This window comes from Nyctibius grandis, chromosome 1, assembly GCF_013368605.1.
Source record: "Nyctibius grandis isolate bNycGra1 chromosome 1, bNycGra1.pri, whole genome shotgun sequence".
Classification (NCBI taxonomy): domain Eukaryota; kingdom Metazoa; phylum Chordata; class Aves; order Nyctibiiformes; family Nyctibiidae; genus Nyctibius; species Nyctibius grandis.
Window position 1 is genome coordinate 74,128,889 of NC_090658.1, and position 21,056 is coordinate 74,149,944.

At 37.3% G+C, this 21,056-nt stretch overlaps 1 protein-coding gene across 3 annotated transcripts in view; it reads left to right on the forward strand.

The window, feature by feature from the left end:
* Nucleotides 1-21,056, forward strand: part of FAM184A (family with sequence similarity 184 member A) — a 77,527-nt gene that overhangs the window by 52,507 nt on the left and 3,964 nt on the right. The window contains exons 10-16 of one of the 3 annotated variants that reach the window (XM_068407546.1): nucleotides 8,801-9,013; nucleotides 10,163-10,316; nucleotides 10,738-10,865; nucleotides 14,120-14,304; nucleotides 14,796-14,942; nucleotides 18,375-18,492; nucleotides 19,208-19,312. In XM_068407546.1, coding sequence (XP_068263647.1) covers nucleotides 8,801-9,013; nucleotides 10,163-10,316; nucleotides 10,738-10,865; nucleotides 14,120-14,304; nucleotides 14,796-14,942; nucleotides 18,375-18,492; nucleotides 19,208-19,312 — 1,050 coding nt within the window. The remainder of the gene's footprint in view (nucleotides 1-8,800; nucleotides 9,014-10,162; nucleotides 10,317-10,737; nucleotides 10,866-14,119; nucleotides 14,305-14,795; nucleotides 14,943-18,374; nucleotides 18,493-19,207; nucleotides 19,313-21,056) is intronic. The other 2 variants (XM_068407556.1, XM_068407565.1) reach the window with 2 other exon arrangements.

Here is a 21,056-nt window from a genome sequence, read left to right on the forward strand (position 1 = left end):
AAGAAATAACCTACACATATACTATATCATTTTCCTGAAAGAAAGGAGATTAACTTTCAGCACAGAATCATTTGACTCTGTTTCCTGCCACTTGATATTGTGTAAAGGCTTGTCTGTCAGAAACGGAGAAGTAAATGTCAAGCAACTTCTCCATCCCAATTCTCTTTGGTCATTCTTGTATTCATTAATACTAGTAAGGCTACCATGACATCTAGTGGATGGTAAAGGATTTTAGGCAAGACTTAAAAAGCACTTAGAAATCTGAAAGGCTGAAATCTGAAAGAATAAACAGAAAAATCACACTAAAGAGGGAGCAAAGAACAGAGGACACCTGGAATGCAGTTCAGAGTAAGGTTTTATGTCTCTTTTTTCATCTGTAGATATTTATCGTTTTTCCAAAGGGGCACCACTTCCTGCAGCTCTTGGAAACTTTTCAGAAGTGACTACAGCTCTCAAAACTGTGGTCTTAACGGGACTGTGCTGCAAATCCTGTGGGCCTCACTGAGAATCAGGGGAGATTTGCAAGTTTCTGCCTGGATCCAGTGTCCGTATACATCCTGCCTCTCACAATGGATTTAGAAGAATCAGTATTCCTGTATTCTAAGTGGGAAATCTATGCTTTAAGCAAGTCAAAAGCTATTGTACATGAGCGTGTGAATAATCATGTAACCCAGAGTCACTGCAGCCCTCAGAGGGCCATCTATTTAGGGTGCTTACCCCTGTTTCATGACTGTCTGTCAATAAAAAAAATCCCCCTTGTTCTGAGCTCCCTGTTCTACACAGAGATGTGATCCTGAGCATTGGTTGGTGCATTCGTTCTATCCACATTGGTCATTGCAGTTTTGTCTGAAGCTTGAGCATGAAAACGAATGCCTAACATTCAGCTGTACTCTCTCTTTTTCTGAGCTTCCAGTTATGGTGAGCCCATTCAGCCCGTACTGCGCTCTCGTCATTATTTTATTCTTTGTTTAAAGATTCTGAATGTAACAGAGGAAATTAATTGAAGACCATTTACAATTAAGAGCTACTCAGCAATACAGACAAACAAAAGCAACACAACAAATGGGAGTTCTCAAAGTATTTTCAGTGGGATACAGTAAAAATACTAACAAATCTTAGCTTTGTTGCTCTGTTAAATAAATGTGTTACTGGACAACTTTTTCATCTCTTTTTTGGTTTCTTCTTCATTTAATTTTTTTCCTCTCATGGTGTTGTGTTTAATTAAATTTAAAAATACATCTAGGCTGATGTTTGAAATTAAGGTATCTTCATATCCAGAGAAACTTGTCTATCTGATTGTAAACTTCTAATTGGAATTTAATATTAATAGTTTTTGTTTGGCAGTGTTTGAGTTAGTAAATCTGGAGGAGACTGAAAGACTTTTTCATTCTGTCAATGGATGAAAAGAACATTAAATTCTTAGTACAGTATGTAATTAATGATGCACAAGTCGGAAAAGAGTTTAATTTGATATTAGGAGTTAAATTTACACTTCCAAAACTGGTAAATAGAAATCTAAGCAGAATCATAGGATCATTTCACTTGGAAAGGACCTTTAAGATCATCAAGTCCAACCATTAACCTAACACTGCCAAGTCCACCACTAAACCATGTCCCTAAATACCACATCTACACGTAAATCCAACAGTAATATCATTCCACGAATAAAATTTTAATCCTATATCTGTAATGTTTTTCCCTTAAATGTAAGACAAACACTCAAGCAAGAATCTAGTTTTAAAACATCACCCTTAGCCTGTTTGCTCCAGAAGATAGTTGCTCAAGTAGCTTTTGCATAGGTTCAAAACCAATGAAAACAGTGGATCCTGGGAGGAAGGAGAGATGACTTAATAGGTGGGGCAAAATTCGTTTGAGATTCAGCAGATAAATAAAATTCTAGATTAAGGGCACTTCTTGACAGGTACCTCTGTGTTCCAGGAAGGATTAGCCAAGATGCATATGTAATCTTTAAAATCCTCACAGCATTATGACAAATAAGTAAAATGAAATGAAGCTCTAGTACCATTCCAAAAACTTTAAGAATTATCAGGAGATTCAAATGATCCTCTTTTTCCCCTGAACCTGCAGTTTGTCAGATTAAAAGCATATAGTCCAAAATCCAAGCAGGTAAAAACATGTCAAAAAACCTAGGCATTTTGTCTAGCAGTTGGACAGATTCTTATAACTGGGAAATAGAAGAGCTCCATCTTTTTAAAGCAACAGGATAAGTACTCCACCTTGTGATAGCCTGGACTCAGGGTTGCTAGAAAAACAGGAGGAAATCAGGACCAATTAGATCCCAGAGGCAGGTATACGTTTCAGAATGTCTTATAGATACACTTCATTTTCCTCAATAGAAAACTGTTGGGTTTTGAGAGAGGGGGAAGAGGCGCTCAATGCTGCTTTTTCTTACCAGTCAGAGAGGGCAAACTTTGATGCAGCTCTTCCCTTCCTAGCATGTCACAAGCCTCAAGCCAAGTACAAAACGTTGTAGTAGGAAACAGCTGCTTTCCAAATCTCTGCAGTCATCTGTCGCATAAGCACTGCACAGCCAGAGACAGTACATCTGCTGACAAATCACTCTTTCTCTTCAAACCAAAGACATGTCTCGAGGGAGAGTTTGTGGGGTGGTGGTGGTGTTACTAGCTAGATAAAATGGACTTATGCCAAAGGTCCCTTCAGCTTCTTCAATATGCATCTCAGAAACTAGTTTTTTTTACTAACATCTGATGGATGCACATAGGTTTTCTTCTTCAGAAAGGTTAGCAGCATCTACTGGAGGTTGTTCTTAAAATGGGGCAAAGACTGCGTAGCGATCTAGATCTGATTTGATACAACAGATAAAGTTGGACCTTCCCAGTTAGGGTCTCAGGTATCCAAGGCCTTCAAGTGTTACGCCCTTGCATAGAAAATTGTTACTTGTAACTCTCTTACAGTTTTAATACGATAATTTTGGATATTCCTCAATAATGTATTTTTATGTTGTGCCTGTAGACTCAGGAGAACAAATAATCGTTTCTTCTTTTTGTATTTTGACAAAGTGTTGTCTAAAAGTTCCCAACTATAGGCTTCCAAGCTGGTGTCAAAATAACTGCTGTCTCCTGGAGAATGCCATCTTCTTGACTGACCTGTGCCAAAAGGGGAAATTGGTCATGCTGGATTTGAAATTGCTCTCACTTCATTTCTGATTACTATTGTGTGCATGTGTGTGTGCCTGTCTACACCATTCATATATATATATACACACAGGCATATTTATGTGTATATATATGAATGATGTATATGATTTGTGTGATCAATAATATTTCATATGGAACATTTACTTGGCAATATATTTTTATTATTTGCTTTTGTTAGCAATCAACACTCATGTAAGGGGTACATTAAGTCATTTTTTGCTGGAGACTTTCAGGAAGAGTCTTTTATGTACCCATCTCATTCTGAATTTTAAGAAAAATAGTATTTTAATATAAATATGTCTTCATTACAGACTAAACTAATTTTCTGCCCTTTAGCAGTGAAATTTGATCTTTAATATTATGTGTTAAATATGCTTGTGATATTTCAGAGACACAGCTGAACGTTGAGTCCTTACATAACATCTTGTCTAATAGAAATGCAGATTGGTTTACTTAATGATTTCTTCCCAAAATTATTTGCCATAAAGGAGAAAACAGTTGAATAATTTCAAAAGTGTTCAGCTGCATAATATATAAGTATATAGTAACATTATGTTGAAGAGATAATTCTATCCTGTACGTTCAAAATATAACACAGGAAAACACCTCATTCTGTTCTGTGTCCAGTAGTTTATATACCAAGTCAAAGCAACGTATTCATATTTTTTTCCAGGTAGTTTTCAACTCTTTTTTTCCCTGATCAAATTATAATTAATATTCTATGTTTTACTCTCCCCTTCTTATCCCTTTTTCTTTCACTTAGTTGATTTCTGAATGTTTCCCTTTATTCCTGTGATCTTTTCTTCATAGCGGCACTGTCTCGGTGAAGCTTTGCATAAATCTATCAGCAATGTAAGTGATTTGCACTTACAGCTTGTGAACAGGGCATGTTTGCACTAATTAATCTGCATATCCTGTAGTACTGCTTTACAGCTTTAGCCTATGAAATACAACACGTGGCAATATTTGAGAGGAGAACGTTTGCCACTAGTTATCAAAAGCTTGTGTACTGCATCCATTCATCTGTGTAAATGTATGTGTCACTGGACATCAAACACTACGTACATGGTCATAGTATAAGCAGCATTTTTATGTCATTGTTAAAGCAAGCAAGCTTGTGGGCAGTGCAAATGTGTATTGCAGAGCTTTCTACAAAGCATGAGATTGATGCTGTATTATAATTTGCAGTTTTGCAGTGCAAGTCATAATTGTAGCCAAAATATTCTCTATTTTTTTATTTTTAAAATTCTTACCAATGTTCTTAATGTGCTGAAAACCTTGGATAAAAGTATTGAAAGTTCAGAGAATAGTGTTGAGAGCTATTTTCTTTCGAACCCTCACTACAGGAGTATAAAGAAGGGATACTCCAAAGACATGGAAAGGGAGGCACTTTTTCAAAAATGTGCTCCGAAGGACATCAGTGTATGTACTGAATAATCAAAATAATGTTTAAAATTATGTAGTCTTCTAAAAATATTTGTCAGATTTTTAATATTTGATGTTCTTTCAACAAAAAAAACCCTTATTATTAGAAGGGTAGACTAATCTGTCTTGCTTGTTAGAATCATTTAATCCTCATTGTCCTTTATTTTCTGTATAGTCTATTGATGCAAATAGGCATCTCCAGAGATTGACTCATTTCAGGCTGTGGTTTTGCAGTCACTTTAATCTGGTGGAAGTGCAAACTGCTCTTGAGAAGGATATTCCTGAACTTTTCTAAGACGGCTTCCTGGCCAGATGTCAGACTTTGCTTGGTCATCTCACTTAAAATGTTTTCTGCATCTCCAAGAAAGAAATGAACAGAAAATTGTTCTGCCCTTGGCCCATGCTAAAAATATTTATAAATGATGTACTAAGAGTTATCAGAATTTGGAGCAGGAACTTAAGTGAGAGACAGATTTAACTTCAAGCCAAAACCACATTTTTTCGTGTCATCTTAATAAAAATTTGGCTAAGATACTGTGGTCGACTCCACTTGAATGTTATCATGAAAGGCTTTTTAGAGTATAAAGATTAAATTACCTGAGGTTCTGCAGCACTGAGCAGGACTTCCCCTAGAATTGTACCTCCTGGTGGCCAGGGTGAACAGGACAGGGCAATGGTGAGAAACCTGAGGGACAGAAACATAGTGAAAGGGACAAGGAAGAGAAAACAGAACATCTGTCCAGTATCTCAGTGTTTCTGCCACAGGCACTCAGAGGAGGGGGAAGAAGATCTGAGTGAAAATTGTGGGATTTCCTTCATACAAGGTTTTTAAGCAGTGATTTGTGTACAGAGTTCCCACCTAGTGCAAAGAATTGGACTGAATAATCTCTTAAGACTGTCCTAACTGTGCATTCCTATGATACTAAAAATGGGAGTTAGAAAGAAGAAAAAGAGCAAAGGAGGGGAGGAGGAGGGGGAGAGATACTGGAGTATGGGATGAAGGGAAGACAAGGAGTAGAGCCAAATTGCAGTAGCCGTCTCAGGGAAACAAACAAAAACACCCAACAAACCTGAGAGTTTATGGATGGCGGTTAAACAGGAGCAGAGGTAATCTAAAGAAGCATGAGTAACCTAAAAGCACAGGGGAGAAGCAGACCTCCAGATAGGGTCTGGTTTTCGCTAGGTGTAGTCTGGCAGAGAAACAGGAAATAAAGGCAAGGCTCACTGGTGAAAAGTAGAACCCAGGTAGGTTTGAGGCTACAGAAATGTGGGGAAAGAGAGAAGGGTCCAACAGTGAACGTGGGATGAATTAGAGTAGATGGGGATGTGAGCTATCAAAGGGGAGTTTAGATAAGATAGATTTTTTTTTTCCTGGAGAAGGAAGACAATAGCACATTGCAATGCCAGATGATGATACGTAGATGAAAAATCAGAGCTGGCCATGATGGCAGTTGCATCGTGCAAACTAACCATGTCAGTGGAGTTAGTTTCTAGGGTTGAAGAGAAAGAATATATGTGGTTGTGTTACTGGTTTGTCTGACCAGCATGGCAGCCCTGGCCACGGTATGCTGCAAGAGATTGGCCGAGAAGTTCTGGGGCTTCTGAGGGAACTAGAACTCCACGGTAGGAGAGGGAAGTTTTTGTATAGATAAGTAACTAGTTGAAAGATAGGTATTAAATACAGTGTTACCACAGTGAAGGTGGATTATCAGTGGAGTTACACTGATGTTCAACATATTTTTTTTGCAGGTGGTTTATGAATAAGTATGAGGGGAAAGTTTGCAGCTTATAGAAAGTTGTTCAGGGTGGGAAGGACAAAGACTTGTCTGAAGAATTATAGAATAGCTGTAAAAAGCCAAGGGACTTGGCAATAAAATGGCAGATGAAATTTAGTGTAGATAAATGCAAAGTGATACACAAGGAAAAAAAATTCTAACTTCTTGTGTAAAATGATGAACCTTACCTTGACCTGTTACAACTAGAGAGTAGGTTTGGTGACTGTGATACATAATTTCATGAAAACATCACCTCAGTGCTCAGCAGGAATCACAAAAGCAAATAAAACATTAGGAATATAGGACAGAAACAGAACATAACATGTAAAACCATATAAACCACTGCATAAAACCAGAGTTTACTCTCATTTTAAATACCTTATGCTGTTTCGGTCTCCTAATCTTAGAAAGAAATAGTAGCAAAGGGACAAAAGTAGGAGAAATGTGATGATAGATGTGAAATAGCTTTCATACAAGGAGTGACTCATTAAGCCAAAACTGTTCAGTATGGAAAAGGGTGTAAGGAAGGAAATGATGGAGATCTACAGAAACATGAGTAGAACAGAGTAAATGAAAAGGAAACTACTTTTGACTCCTTTCCATTACAAGTATTAGAGGTCATCGTGTCAAATTGGCACGTCTATATGGAACTTGCCACAGGATATCGTGGATACTAAAATCTTTTATGGATTCAGATAGTCATTGTATTTAATTAATATTTCTTCCATTAACTTACCCCGAAATACCTCTTCTGGTTTAAGAAAGATTTCTGGATGCTGGTAGACTTCGGAGTCAAGATCCCTACATTTATGCCTCGGCCTTGTTTTCCCTGGGTAACCCAGCTTGGCCATTTCTGGAGGCAGAACAGGAGATTAGACAAACCTTTGGTCTGACGCTGTACAATTTGTACGTGATATTTATATTTAATGTACTTAGTAAAAGGTTTTACATGTATAGTTCAGATTACAGAATGTAGTATAGGCCTTCACTTCACTCCTTCCAATTGTAGCTAATATGTTTCAAAGGTATCTGAAGTAAAATACTGTTGTTACAGTATACTTAGAAGGTAGAGTATATATATATATATATGCCCAGACACAAAGACCTGGTGAATTTGAAATGCAACGAGCCATGCTCATTTCATTCAAATTAATTTGCTTGTTTTGTTTTAGGCTAATTTTCCTTTAAGTGTAGCTTTTTTCTTTCAAATTTGCTTAAGCTGTGTCCTTCTCAAAAAAAAAACCCCACACGTTCGACAGTAATGTTCATGCTGCAAGTTGTCCTTGGTATGCTGCTATTAATTTTTTGCTAAGTGGTGAGTTTTAATATTCTGTAAATCAATAAATTGATGTGCAATGTCATTATTAAATTGTCATAATTAGTTTTAAGATATGCTGAATCAAATGACACTATCAGACTTTCATTTATAATTCAATTTTATGTAATGCTCAGAGGCTTGAAAAGTATCCTTACTGATTTAAATTCTTTGTCACATGACAATTTTATTTTTCCTTCGAGTCACTGTCGCAAAATTCTCATTCAGTTAAATCTTGTTTCCAGACTTGGAGGGTCCCTCCCTTGTGTTTGGCTCCAAAGGGAATACAGGTTTTTTCAGTCTGAAAAGATGCTATCTGATGTGAAGAACAAAGTATAACATTACTATAAAAAGAAAAAGGGACTTTTTCAAGGAGTACAGTGTACTCTAATGTATTAAAATGCTTGTTGGGTGAAAAGCATCATTTGTAAAATCAGGTATTTCTAAGAAAATTAGTGTTTGTGACTCAGATTGCTTAGATCTTGAAAATCAGCAGAAAAATCACTCTCACAGTATTACTGAGCTAACTAAAAAAAAGTGTGGGGGGAAATCCATCAAGTGTTAACATTTTATGTGTGATGTAGAGTGGTATGCTACTATTCTCTCAAATGAGAAAACTACCAGTGAGATAGGACCATATCATATCAAAAGATACAAAAATCAATCAATGTAGGTGTCACAGGCTATCCTCCCCTATCAGCTGCAGGATTTTCCTTACAGAATTGACATGATGTTCCCCTGAAGAATAGTTTATCTTAACAATCAAGTGTTTGATTTCAGACCTTGATAGTGTCATTTTTATTGATCTTTATACAAAACCTAGAAGTAAATTTTGATAATTCGGCTATGAAACACTCTGTTACAGGTAGTGCTGTAGTATGAACTGACAGATGTGATAACCCTTACAAAACTATTTAAATGTAATTATTATATCTCTGAGATGTAATATTAAAAACAAATTCAGTAGATGGATGACATTGCTTGTCTCTCTTTTAGTTAACGTTCTGGCTTTAAAATTTCAAGTATTTTCTTCTTTTGAATGTTTTTTTCAGAGCTGATGTTAGTATTAATGACTAATGGATATTTGCTGTTCTGTTGTGGGTTAGATCTCCTTACTGAAGCAGAACCTGGAGCTGCAGCTTTCCCAGTCACAGAGCTCTTTGCAACAGCTACAAGCCCAGTTCAGTCAGGAGCGACAGAGGCTGACTCAGGAGATCCAGGAATTAGAAGAAGAGCATCAGCAAAGGCATAAGTCACTTCAGGAAGCCCATATCCTTGCCTTTCAAAACATGGAAGAAACAAAAGAGCAAGAACAAAAGGCATGTTCATATGGATATTCCAAATTATGTAGAGAATGTTGCCATTTTAGCAGTTTATGTGCACAGTTGGAATTAGCAAAGAAAAGTATCTGCATAACTACTAAATTTCCTTTTCAGCTGATGTCTTATAGTAACATTTTTATCCAGTTAAATCTGATTAAGACATATTGAAAATCATCTCTAATACTGGCATTGTTTCATGTCTTGCTTTATACTCTGCCAGTATAAGCATATATATATAGGTGTATATGTACATGTAAAATTATTATCAACATACACATTTCTTTACAGTAGTTTGACATTGTTATCCATAACATTATATTCTAGTTTTGATTTGGAATAGGTTTCTCTGTATTTTCCATTATAGTTACCTAATTTCCCATGTGTTTTCTGATATTTCCTGTCAATTGTCTCCTTTTGTAATATATTTTATATTTTCATTATGTTGAAAATCGTATAAACTTGCAAGATAATTTTCATGTCCAGAACAATGTCGCACCCAAGATATATTTTTAAAACCTTGACTAAACCAGCTCTAAAATCGAAATTTTGGCAGTGCATGGTACTTAATAGGGTGTGTGTCTTAAGTTTCTTTTAAGTTCAGATCTAGAGTGTACCTTTGCAATCAATTTCCCATAGTCCCTGCTTAATGAATGTTGGTTCACATCATAGACTGGTCTTGGAGCACACAAGGTGGATTCCTTTTGTTTGAAATTAAACTAGATGTGCACCAGGAACGTTATGCTTCATACACTTCAATAGGGAATAAACATGGGTGTCAATGGAGAGCAAGAATCCCCAAATGTGTATTGCGTGCACACTAGACCCATCTATGGATCTGCACCTTAGCACATTGCTTGCTATTGTAAATATATCCATAGATTTTTTTTTTCTCTTTTCCAACTGTGAGCAGAACAGGGTTTTTTGTGCACAGGTAATCTCGATAACCATCAAGATAACCACTGAAAAGAAAAAATATAGTAGTAGGATAACTTAGTGAAAGAAGAGAATATGAGCAATACTAGTGCATTTTTAACAATTTCTAGAGTATGCCAACGCCTACTTTTTGTTGCCAGTTGTTTATGGTTTAATATTTTATGAATTCCCTAAGCTGGTATAGAAGAAATTTTGTCAATTTTGATTTCATAGGAATTAGAAGAACGTTTACAACAGAAGCACTCAGAAGAACTTCAGGCGCTGAAAGAAACACATAAACAAGCCATGGAAGGCTTCAAATTGGAGATGGAACAGGAACTTCAAACTCTACGATTTGAGCTGGAGGACGAAGGAAAAGCTATGTTAGGTATACTATTTTCAAATTTGCAAGTGGGTCCGAAAACATTATTTTTACTCATACAAATATACTTGCACGTGTATGTATGTATGTACGTGTGTGTGTATTATAACAGTGTAGTGTATCTCAGAGTCATTCAGTGTTGACCTAGCTGTTCCTCTTAAAATAAGTATAAGCTTTAACAAGTAAGCCCAAACTGTTCAGTTTTGAAAAAATCTTACCCTTAAGTTTTTTTGTAAGGAGTAAGTGACCAAATTTCATGATGGAGAATGTTTCAGAAGGTAACAGGAATAGAATGACAGGACAGTTGCTTAGCTGATGTAAACAGTGTGTGTTAGGTTAGCAGCAATACTTGATGGAGCTGGGCTGTTATTGTTAATTAATGTAAACATCTGCAAAATAAACTTTTCTTTTTGTTCATGGTAACTAGCTTCCTTGCGCTCAGAGCTAAATCATCAACACGCAGCAGCAATTGACCAGCTAAGGCACAACCATCAGCAAGAACTGGTAGCTGCCAAAATGGAGCTTGAAAGAAGCATAGAACTCGGCAGGCGACAGGTAGGAGGCATTGCTGGCAACTGACTGTAAAATTGCATAATCAGTATTCGTTTTCTCTTAGCTGGAGGCAAGAACTGTTGTGAACAAACAACAAACATGTAATCCTTCAAAGTCAGCCAACACCAGCAGATAATGCAGCCTACCAGTTTACCTAAACTTCTTGCTTAGCTTTTTCTTCCTTCAACAAACTTCATTTGAAGCCTAGTGAAGGCTCCCGTATCAAGGCAGTTTCCTCTCAGAACTGTGCAGCCGTCTGGGAGCACACTGGCTTGCTGTGGGAGGAAAGTGACGATTCTTGCAAAATTCTACTCATCCTCAGCTGCCAGCAGGACTTGAAAAGGAAAAAGCTGTTTCCTTCCGAAGCCTAAGTGATATGGCTAAGAAGTGGTTGCTTAAAACCAAATGATTTTTTCAAACTTAAGAGGTAGCTTAGTGTCTTTTTTTTTTTCAGGAGCCAAATTGGAAAAGATAAATTAGCATCTGAAGAAAGCAGAGAAGAAGATGAAACAGCTTGCAACTGTTTCTTAAAAAACTACACCTAAAAGCAAAAAACACAAAACAAACCCCCAAATCCCAAAGTCCAACTGGCGGCCGGTCACTAGCGGTGTTCCCCAGGGCTCAGTTCTGGGGCCGGTGCTGTTCAGTATCTTTATAGATGATCTAGACGTAGGGATTGAGTGCACCCTCAGTAAATTTGCAGATTACACCAAGCTGGGTGGGAGTGTCGATCTGCTGGAGGGTAGGAAGGCCCTACAGAGGGATTTGGACAGGTTAGATAGATGAGCCGAGACCAACGGCATGAGGTTCAACAAGAACAAGTGCCGGGTCTTACACTTTGGCCACAACAACCCCATGCAGCTCTACAGGCTGGGGGAAGAGTGGTTAGAAAGCGGCCTGGCGGAAAGAGACCTGGGGGTGCTGATCGACAGCCGGCTAAACATGAGCCAGCAGTGTGCCCAGGTGGCCAAGAAGGCCAATGGCATCCTGGCCTCTATTAAAAACAGTGTAGCCAGCCGGTCTAGGGAAGTGATCGTCCCTCTGTACTCGGCACTGGTGAGGCCGCACCTTGAATACTGTGTTCAGTTCTGGGCCCCGCACTTCAAGAAAGATGTTGAGGTGTTGGAGCGAGTCCAGAGGAGGGCGACCAAGCTGGTGAAGGCTCTGGAGGGTCTGACGTATGAGGAACGGCTGAGGGAGCTGGGGTTGTTTAGCCTGGAGAAGAGGAGGCTCAGAGGTGACCTTATTGCAGTCTAAACTACCTGAAGGGAGGTTGTAGTGAAGTGGGAGCTGGCCTCTTCTCCCAGGCAACTAGTGATAGGACAAGAGGACATAGCCTCAAGCTTCGCCAGGGGAGGTTCAGGTTGGACATTAGGAAGAATTTCTTCTCAGAAGGGGTTATTAGACATGGGAACAGGCTGCCCAGGGAGGTGGTGGAGTCACCATCTCTGGATGTGTTTAAGAAAAGACTGGACATGGCACGTAGTGCCATGGTCTAGTAGACATGGTGTCAGGGCAATGGTTGGACTCGATGATCCCAGAGGTCTCTTCCAACCTGATTGATTCTGTGTTTCTGTGACTGCCTTTGCTTTGAGCAGCAAACTGATTCATTCACTTTTATCTTTCATTTTTCACCTTATACACAATCAGTTTTTCCAGTGTAGTAACTAAAAATTCAAAGGTTGATCATTATTGAAAGGAAGCCAGACTCCTGGAAATAAGAGGACCAGAAAATGACTTGTTTGCCTATACAAAGGCAAACATATATGGCTTTTCAGGACTGATTTACTGATACTCCAGCACCAAGGAGGTGGAGTCGTTTTAGAAATATATTAACAGAGGAAACAGGTTTAGTTGGATACTGCCTTTACACAAAAACAGAGACAGTCAAAGATGAGCCCTTCTTTTTGTCTTGCTGGTTTAAAAGCGTGAGCACTGGAGGCAAAAATGTGGTGCTGTCAGCAGTGAATGAAAACACGCAGGATTTAGGAGGATAAAGTTTCAGTCTTTTGTGTTGTTTGAGCCTAGGGTGAGACACCTAAAGGAGATGTCAGGAAAAAAAGTTTACATTACAAGAGCAAGTGTTTGATCCAACCTAATGCCATGTACTTCTGCCCTCAGTACAATGATCTGCTAAGCACCAGCTTTAGTTGTGCTGAGGGCAAAGCAATTAATTGTGTTTTCCTGTGTTAGAATGCTCATCAGTTCACAGGATCAGAGCTGAACTAGATGCAGAGAGGTCTGACTAGGATGATTATATCTGCTACTTTTTGAAATATTTAAATATTCAGATATAAATTTTCCACTGCTTTTTCTTATAACTTTATTAACATAGTCTTTCTATAGGGAGGTAGAGAGTTATTTTTAAAGGTGTATTCTTAAAGATGTCCTGTAAAATTTGTGCTTTAGGATATATTTGTATTTCCTGGACGTATGAAGGCACAAAACACAATTATACATAAAACCACTTTGAAATATCTGCTGATTTTCTGTCTGTGCAAACTATATGGTCATTAATTATTGTGAAACTGTAAGAAGTTAAATAGATGGAAAACTCTAAAAAGGGTTGATTTTATTACAGAAATCTTCTAAACTGAGGAGAATAATTATCAAAACCATTGGGATGTGTTCCAGATGAGTTTCCCAGATGTTAACTTCATTGGAATTTCTTATGCAATAAGAATGACTTTTATTGATTTATTGGACACAATATAAGTATTATATAAGCTATTCAGCACATATTCTGCTGTGAGATATTTATGTCCCTTATATTCATATATACATAAGATAGGAGACTTCTGAATTGTAGTGTTTGTTGGTGCAGGGCATACATCTTGAGCTATTTTGTCCCATTGTATGGGGCTGTAAAGGGAAAAACAGTTTCTCTGTATCATATGTTGAAGAGGTAGAAAATGCTAAATGCCCAGCCCCCAGCGGTATCTGGGGTCTTTTTGTATGTGTGGGCAACAGGCAAATGGGATAAGCTACACAAACCTTACAGGCAATGACAATGACAGGTTTTTAATTTTCTCACAAATGGAAATTTTTTTGTTACATAACTTTGATTTCTTCTTTATTTGTGCTTGAACACAATAAAAAAACCCTCAGTTTTAATTATAATTTGTGTCAACATCAAAAACTGAAAAAATTGTCTATTGAATGGAAAATTCTGCTCAGCTGTTATCTTCCAAAAGCAAGTATTGTGCTTCTGAAAGACAAGTCTAAAATATTTTTTGCTGCTGCTACTTATATCGTAGGAGAAAGAATTTTTATGCCGAATATCAGATCTACAAGATGAACTGAGACACCGAGACCATCATATAGCTGAACTGGACAAAGAGATTCTACATCTTCATGAAAATATAAGTGCATTGACCAAGGAATTAGAGTTTAAAGGAAAAGAAGTTCTTAGAATACGCAGTGAATCCAACCAACAGATCAGGTATGAATTTTTCCACTCTAAACTCAAATATGTATTGTTTCACATATTGTTTTACTTAAGAAATTTTACCATTTGCAGCTTTTAATTTATCCTCTTAATCGAGTGATGTTCTATATCATTTAGTCTTCTTTAGAAAAAGCTATGCCCATTACTAGTAAAGCTAGTGAATATTACCATACAGTTAAGCTGCATTTCAGCGCTACTTTTTGGCGTATTTTATTAACAGTCTGCTCAAGTGTTGGTTTTTGGTGGTTTTTTTTTTAAATTCATTATGTTTGTTTATTTTAAAAAAGCATTAAAGGAGATGCATTTTCCATGAAATAAGCTAGAAGATTGGAGGACAGTAAGTAGTGGGTTATGATGTATTAGTAATTCCTTCTATGTTGTCTGATATTGTGTAAAAGCCATTATAAGCATGGCAGAAAATCATGATGAACAAACAAGTCTGATTTTAGAATAACTCTTTTTTTAACAAAAAATAAATTAAACAGGATGCATGAGCAAGATTTAAGCAAGAAACATGAGAAAGAGCTGGATGTCTTGACAGCAGATCACATCAGAGAGAAACAAAGCATGCTGGCAGATTTTAATAAGACCCAAGAGCTGCTCAAGGAAATTAATTCAGCTTTACAAATTTCGTAAGTTTTGTTGTGTTAAAAAAAATTGTATGTAGCTGTGTTTGAGTGAACAGATTACTCTGGTTTCCTTAAGTTGCTGAAGATATTGCAGAGATTCAGACATGCAAAAACCTCAATCAAGTATGGGACCTAATCTTGCATTCTTTAGGCAACACAATTCTATAAGCTTTAGGGGAATTTAGTAAGATAAATTATTAGGGATTTGAGATTGAAAAATTTCAAGTAGGAAAGATATTAAATCTGTGCAGTTCTTAGAAAACTGGAGAAAACATTATTTCAAATGTTTTTTCTCAAACTTGTAATACATCTTTTTTGAGAACACGAGTTTCTTCAACAAGTTTATAAACAGTGCAGCATTTGCTATTAAGAAGCCTGATTATAGCACATTAGTGAGGCAAACATTTTCAGGTTTGCTAACGTAAAGAAAATCAGCATCTGAAATTGACTTTATGAGTGTAACAATAACAGAATACTTAGAGTGTCTGTGTGGGAAAATGCCACCTGGGGTTAGACTACCTCTGGGCAGAAGCAGTGTAGAAGTGTGTCGTCTAGCTGATGTTTTCCTGTTGTCATGGTTTAACCCCAGCCAGCAACTAAGCCCCACACAGCTGCTCACTCATTCCCCCCACCCCCTGGTGGGATGGGGAAGAGAATTGGAAGGGTAAAGTAAGAAAACTCGTTGGTTGGGATACAGACAGTTTAATAGGTAAAGCAAAAGCCACACGCAAGCAAAGCAAAACAAGGAATCCATTCACTCCTGCCCATCGGCAGGCAGGTGTTCAGCCATCGCCAGGAAAGTAGGGCTCCATCATGTGTAATGGTTACTGGGGAAGACAAATGCCATCACTCCGAATGTCCTCCCCTTTCCTTCTTCTTCCCCCAGCTTTATATGCTGAGTATGACGTCATATGGTATGGCATATCCTTTTGGTCAGTTGGGGTCAGCTGTCCCAGCTGTGTCCCCTCCCAACTTTTTGTGCACCTACTCGCTGGTGGGGCAGTGTGAGAAGCAGAAAAGGCGTTGACATTGTGTAAGCACTGCTCAGCAGTAACAAAAACACCCCTGCATTATCAACACTGTTTCCAGCACAAATCCAAAACACAGCCCCATGCTAGCTACTATGAAGAAAATTAACTCTATCCCAGCCAAAACCAGTACACCTGTCTTCCACATCCTTCATTCCTTATCTCTGTGAGGTAACCCATTTGGTCAGAGTTTCTGGCTGAGGTTTCATAACGCATTGAGGGCTTCCTGACACAAAGTTGTCACTGAGGGATTTGTATTTGCAGCACAAAAGATTTATGGCAGAGAAAGTAATTGGTTCTAAGTAAATGATAGAAAACTTTTTTAAGTAAATATCAATTAAAAATGGACAATAAAGCCCAAATGCATCTAATTCTTTCTTGATAATGAGCTCTCAGAAATTGTCTTCAAATAAGATAGGTATAAAATTCTAGTTCTTACTCCCTTGTAATCGTCCACATGCACACTCTTGTGCCCTGATAATGTAACTTGCCATTCAGTAAATTAGGTGTAAACTACCTCCTGCTTACTGCATTTATCTTGTATGAGAAACATGCCTATGAGCAGCCACCAGGACTAGGTTTTGGAACTGTTCACCCTAACTTTTTCCCCCATGAAGTTGTTTGCTTTTCAGTGTCCCGAATTTTTCTGAATTTAGTTGGTTCCCTGCTCCTGGTTCTTGCTCAACTTAGAGCTGCGAGGAAGCAGCCACTGGCCTAAAGACAGCAAACATTATCCAGGGTGCCCTGACCTGGCTTTCAGTCTCTCTCTCTCTACTTACACTGAAGCAAGGAGCTGTCAAAAGAGGAAACTGTGTTTAAAAAAAAAAAAAAAGGAAAAAAAAAAGACGAGTTTATGCAGCTATTTCTTAAGTAACTGTTTCCAGGTTTGGCTTCACCTAAAGCATGGCCTTGTGAATGTTTATGAAATGAAGAATCTATCTTACAGTAATTGAGAGTGGGTATCATTAATTAGGCTCTACAACTAGAGTCTTTAAATTACATATTATCTCTTTGAAACAGAAAAAAAAAAGGTTCTCTGAAATATCTAAAAATAGAACGACAGCTGTGCGTAACTATGTACTATAGTCTGGGGATCTGTATGCAATAGCTTAACCCAGCATAAAATGTATACACAAAAATTAAGCCAGCTGAGCATATTTCTGTTCTGCTGAGTCAAATGCCTTTTCTGCAAATAAAAAGTCATGTTGTTCACATTTGTAATGTTTTATGTAAATACATTACATAATCTCCTAGATTATGTACAGGTTATTTGAAGGTTATAAATATAATTTAATATGAACTGTTTTTTCAGATGCAACTCAACGTAAAAATCACATAGCTGCTTCTGAAGGGAAAGTATTTATCTAAAGTGAGAAATTATGTCTACTTCCAAGTGTCTTGTGGAATTAAGTTTGAGCTGATTTAGACACTTTAAATTTATAGATTTTTCTCAGGGTTTGTTTGGGTTTTTTTTAAATTTCTTTTTTCATTGTTTGTTAGATTTCCTGAATCTGTTCTGAAACTTGGTTCACTAATCTACCTGAAGGCTGAATATGTGAGACAAGTATTTTAGTAGTTTCCTTTGGAACAATGTTTAGCATCAGGAGCATTATATTTATGTTTCAAAGAGACACAGTCATTTGAAATTGTCATGTCTTCCAAACTTGTTCTTTAAGAAGAAACAAGATATGCAGTTATACTTGTACCATTCCTCTCTCAGTAGCTTATTTCACTTCTCTCCTTTAATGCTTTCCCACCAGGCATTTCAAATTTCCTCCTATTTTTTTCAAATGTTTATCAATTGTTACATTTCTCTTAATCCAGATATCCTAATATCCAAGTGTTATTGCTTTTCTTTTGCAGCTCATACCTTTATTTCATCTCTAATGGTACTAAGTTGCTTTTGTGGAGAGGAATTAGTTACTTATTAGTCTTCACTGTTCTTGGATATCTTTGTCCCAGTATGTTCCACACGACTGAGGAAGAAGGTGCCAGCCTTGTCTGTCTATCCAGTTTCTCCAGTATCACAAGCAGGCATCTTTATTCAGAGTAGTCATCTATAAAAAGAACAATGATACTCTTTTGTTTTCTTCATCAAGAAAGTCAACTGCTAGCTTTTAAAATTTACATTAATATTACATGTAATGTAATGTAGTCCCTACATTTTACATAAGAACCAACCTTAGCTATGTCTTCTGTAATTATACTGTCCATATTATGGTTTTGAATGCTTTACTTTCAGTTTGACTCCCAAGAGTCAAATTTACTAATTTATTTCAAGGTGATAAGAAAGTCATCTTCTGATTTTACTCCCTGAACTCTCCTTTGTACTAATCAAAGATGTGACTATTCACTCATCATTTAACACTGGATCAGACTAAAGGGGGTGTTCTTCTCTCCTATAAAGTTTAGAAGAAATGGAAGAAAAATATAAAAACAGAGAATCAAGACCAGAAGACTTGCAGCTTATCTCAGAACTGAAAGACCTGATTGCAGAGCGGGACCAACTCATAAAGAAATTGATTGTAAGACTTTTGTGCTCTCTTGGTTTAATATCTTGACAGATATAAAAGTTAATCTAATTCAAAGTGTTTGAAATTTATTTAAAGAACCAATCCTGCTAGCATGTTATTCATATTCTTTAATACGTTATTCCTGTGGTTCCAATGACTCATAATAGTAAAACTAATTAGATACAGAGAGTTTTGCACAATCAAGCATAATACATTATTACAAAAAATATTTCAGTATGACCTTGATCAGACGTCTCCTATCTCCAGTCCTGGAATAAGCCAGCCAGGTAAACCATACAAGAAATAGTCTCTTCTGTGAGGTTTCTAAGACCAATTTCCTGATCCACTGAGCTTCCCAAATTCAGAGCACAACACCCTGACTCAGATTAGTCTGATTAGATTCTGATTCAAAGGCAAGAAGGAATGAGGAAATTCAAAGTAATTAGAGATCAGAAGTTGACTATACTGAGTCTTTCCCAATGCATAATCCAGTAGGCTATGCTCACTCTCAGGAGCGTAGAACTGCAACAGAACTGCATAAATAGAAGTTATTTTGTATTTACATATAATAATATATAAAACATTAAATATGAAATGCAATTTTTAGAATTACCAGTTTCTTTAGAAAGGTAAACATAAATTTATTTGAGATCATTTTATAGGCAGATTTGGCCACTAACTGATTGAAAATGCATAAAAAGAAGTTTCTATTTGTTCTTCTTTTTAGGAGGACAAAAAGTTCTATCAGCTGGAGCTAGTTAACAGGGAGACTAACTACAACAAAAGGTTTAATGCAAGCCCTAATGTTGGTGTTATTAATCCATTGGTGAAGGTATGTTCCATGGACTTCATTGCTAAAGAAAAAGAAATCTAAACTTAGGATATAGTAAAAAGAAGAAATACCTGTGTATGTGTGTGTGCCTGTGTGTGTACATATATCACTCTTAAAAGACATGTTCAAAACAAGGAACATAGTTTTCCATTTGTCTCTACTTATTTTTGTGTAGGTTTGTTTCTTTTCTGTTGTTGAGAGATCCACTGATCTTGTTGCCCTAGTTTGCTAGACATGTATGACGTAAAACACAGTTCCTTCTCATGAAACTCCAAAATCAAAATAGAAAAGTGACAGAAAGGCAACAGAGGGCAGGACTGTAGCGTATAATAGAGAACAGTGAAACCCATAACCAGTTTTAGTTTCATCATTTTTCTTGGTGATTTTGGAAAGTGCAGGGACAATTTCATTTTTCAAGTGGTGCTAAGGATGGAAGAGCATTAGAAAGACAGAGGGAGAGGGGACACTAAAGGAAGGGAATAAGGGTGAAAAGGGGAAGGAGAAGAGTATGAGAAGGGCATGGAATGAGTCTGAATGGAGAAAGACAGAGTAATACTGGAGAACTGGAGTGACAAATCAGGTATGGACTGTGGGGGCAGCAGGAGATAAAAGTCAGTCTCTAGCCTTCTCATTGTCACCTCCTATATGAGTGAAAACACTTCAGGAGCAACCTTTTCCAGTTCTCTCCATCCTGCTGAATAGCAGCCAGTGAAGGCTACTGCACAGGCAGGCATAGTAGCCTCCCTGTCACTTCAAAAGCCAGCAGCATTCCTTCACGAGGAACATGAACAGACTGTGGTGGGGTACCTTAATTCTCTTTCTTTTCACCACTTCAGGAGTAAGAATGAATCCTCTGACATTTCCTTCCTCCTTGTGATAACCCATAGGTTATTTCACCTGCATGGAAAGGGAAGAGATTTGTCGCAGCTGTAGAGGCGGAAGAACTCAGGAAGGTTCTGAAGGAGAGGGTAACCCAAAGGGCACAACATGAGCAGCTCAGATGCCAGAGAGCTTCAGTGATCAAGGTTCAGACTCCATTATTTAAAAGGAGGTCTGGCTCCATTATTTTGAGCTCAAGCTGTGCTATTTAGCTAAGCCTTGTTGCACTTTCAGATCAGATCAGCGTATTTCCCACTTCTGCGCAAACTCTGCTGCAAATTGTTAATATTCTCCTACATTTTTCAGGAGCCCAGCAGCTCTCACAAGCTTATCTGCAGATGCCTAACTTTTATGCATAACTGCATAAAAGAACTTAGTTTGGGCCCAGTAGAGACAATACCAGGACTGCCAGATACAATTTGAATGCTTTGGTTTTATATGGTAAAGGTTGTTTGAAAAGTTTGGAAGTTTGTCTGAACCACTCATTTATAAAGATGTGAAATGAACCCATCAAGTGTATAAGCTTGTGTTTTGTGTGAAATCTGAAGTGTTTTGGGAAAAGTACTTCAACATCAGATTTCCATAGTGATAATTCATGTATTTTTATAATATGCTTCTATCACTTAAAAGTGTTTAGACTTTAAAACCATCTTGTATGCCAGAACATTTTGTTCTCTCATTTCATGACTTGTGGACTATGTTACTTTATTTTGTCAAAGCACGTACTGTGTTATTGGAGAATGAATTACAAAGAAACTGAAAATCTCATTCTCTTTTCTTTTTTTTGTAATAAAAAGACAGAAATTGTGAGTTAGTTACTACAGGCTTTGCATATTAATGCAAAATTACAGCCATTGCACTATGT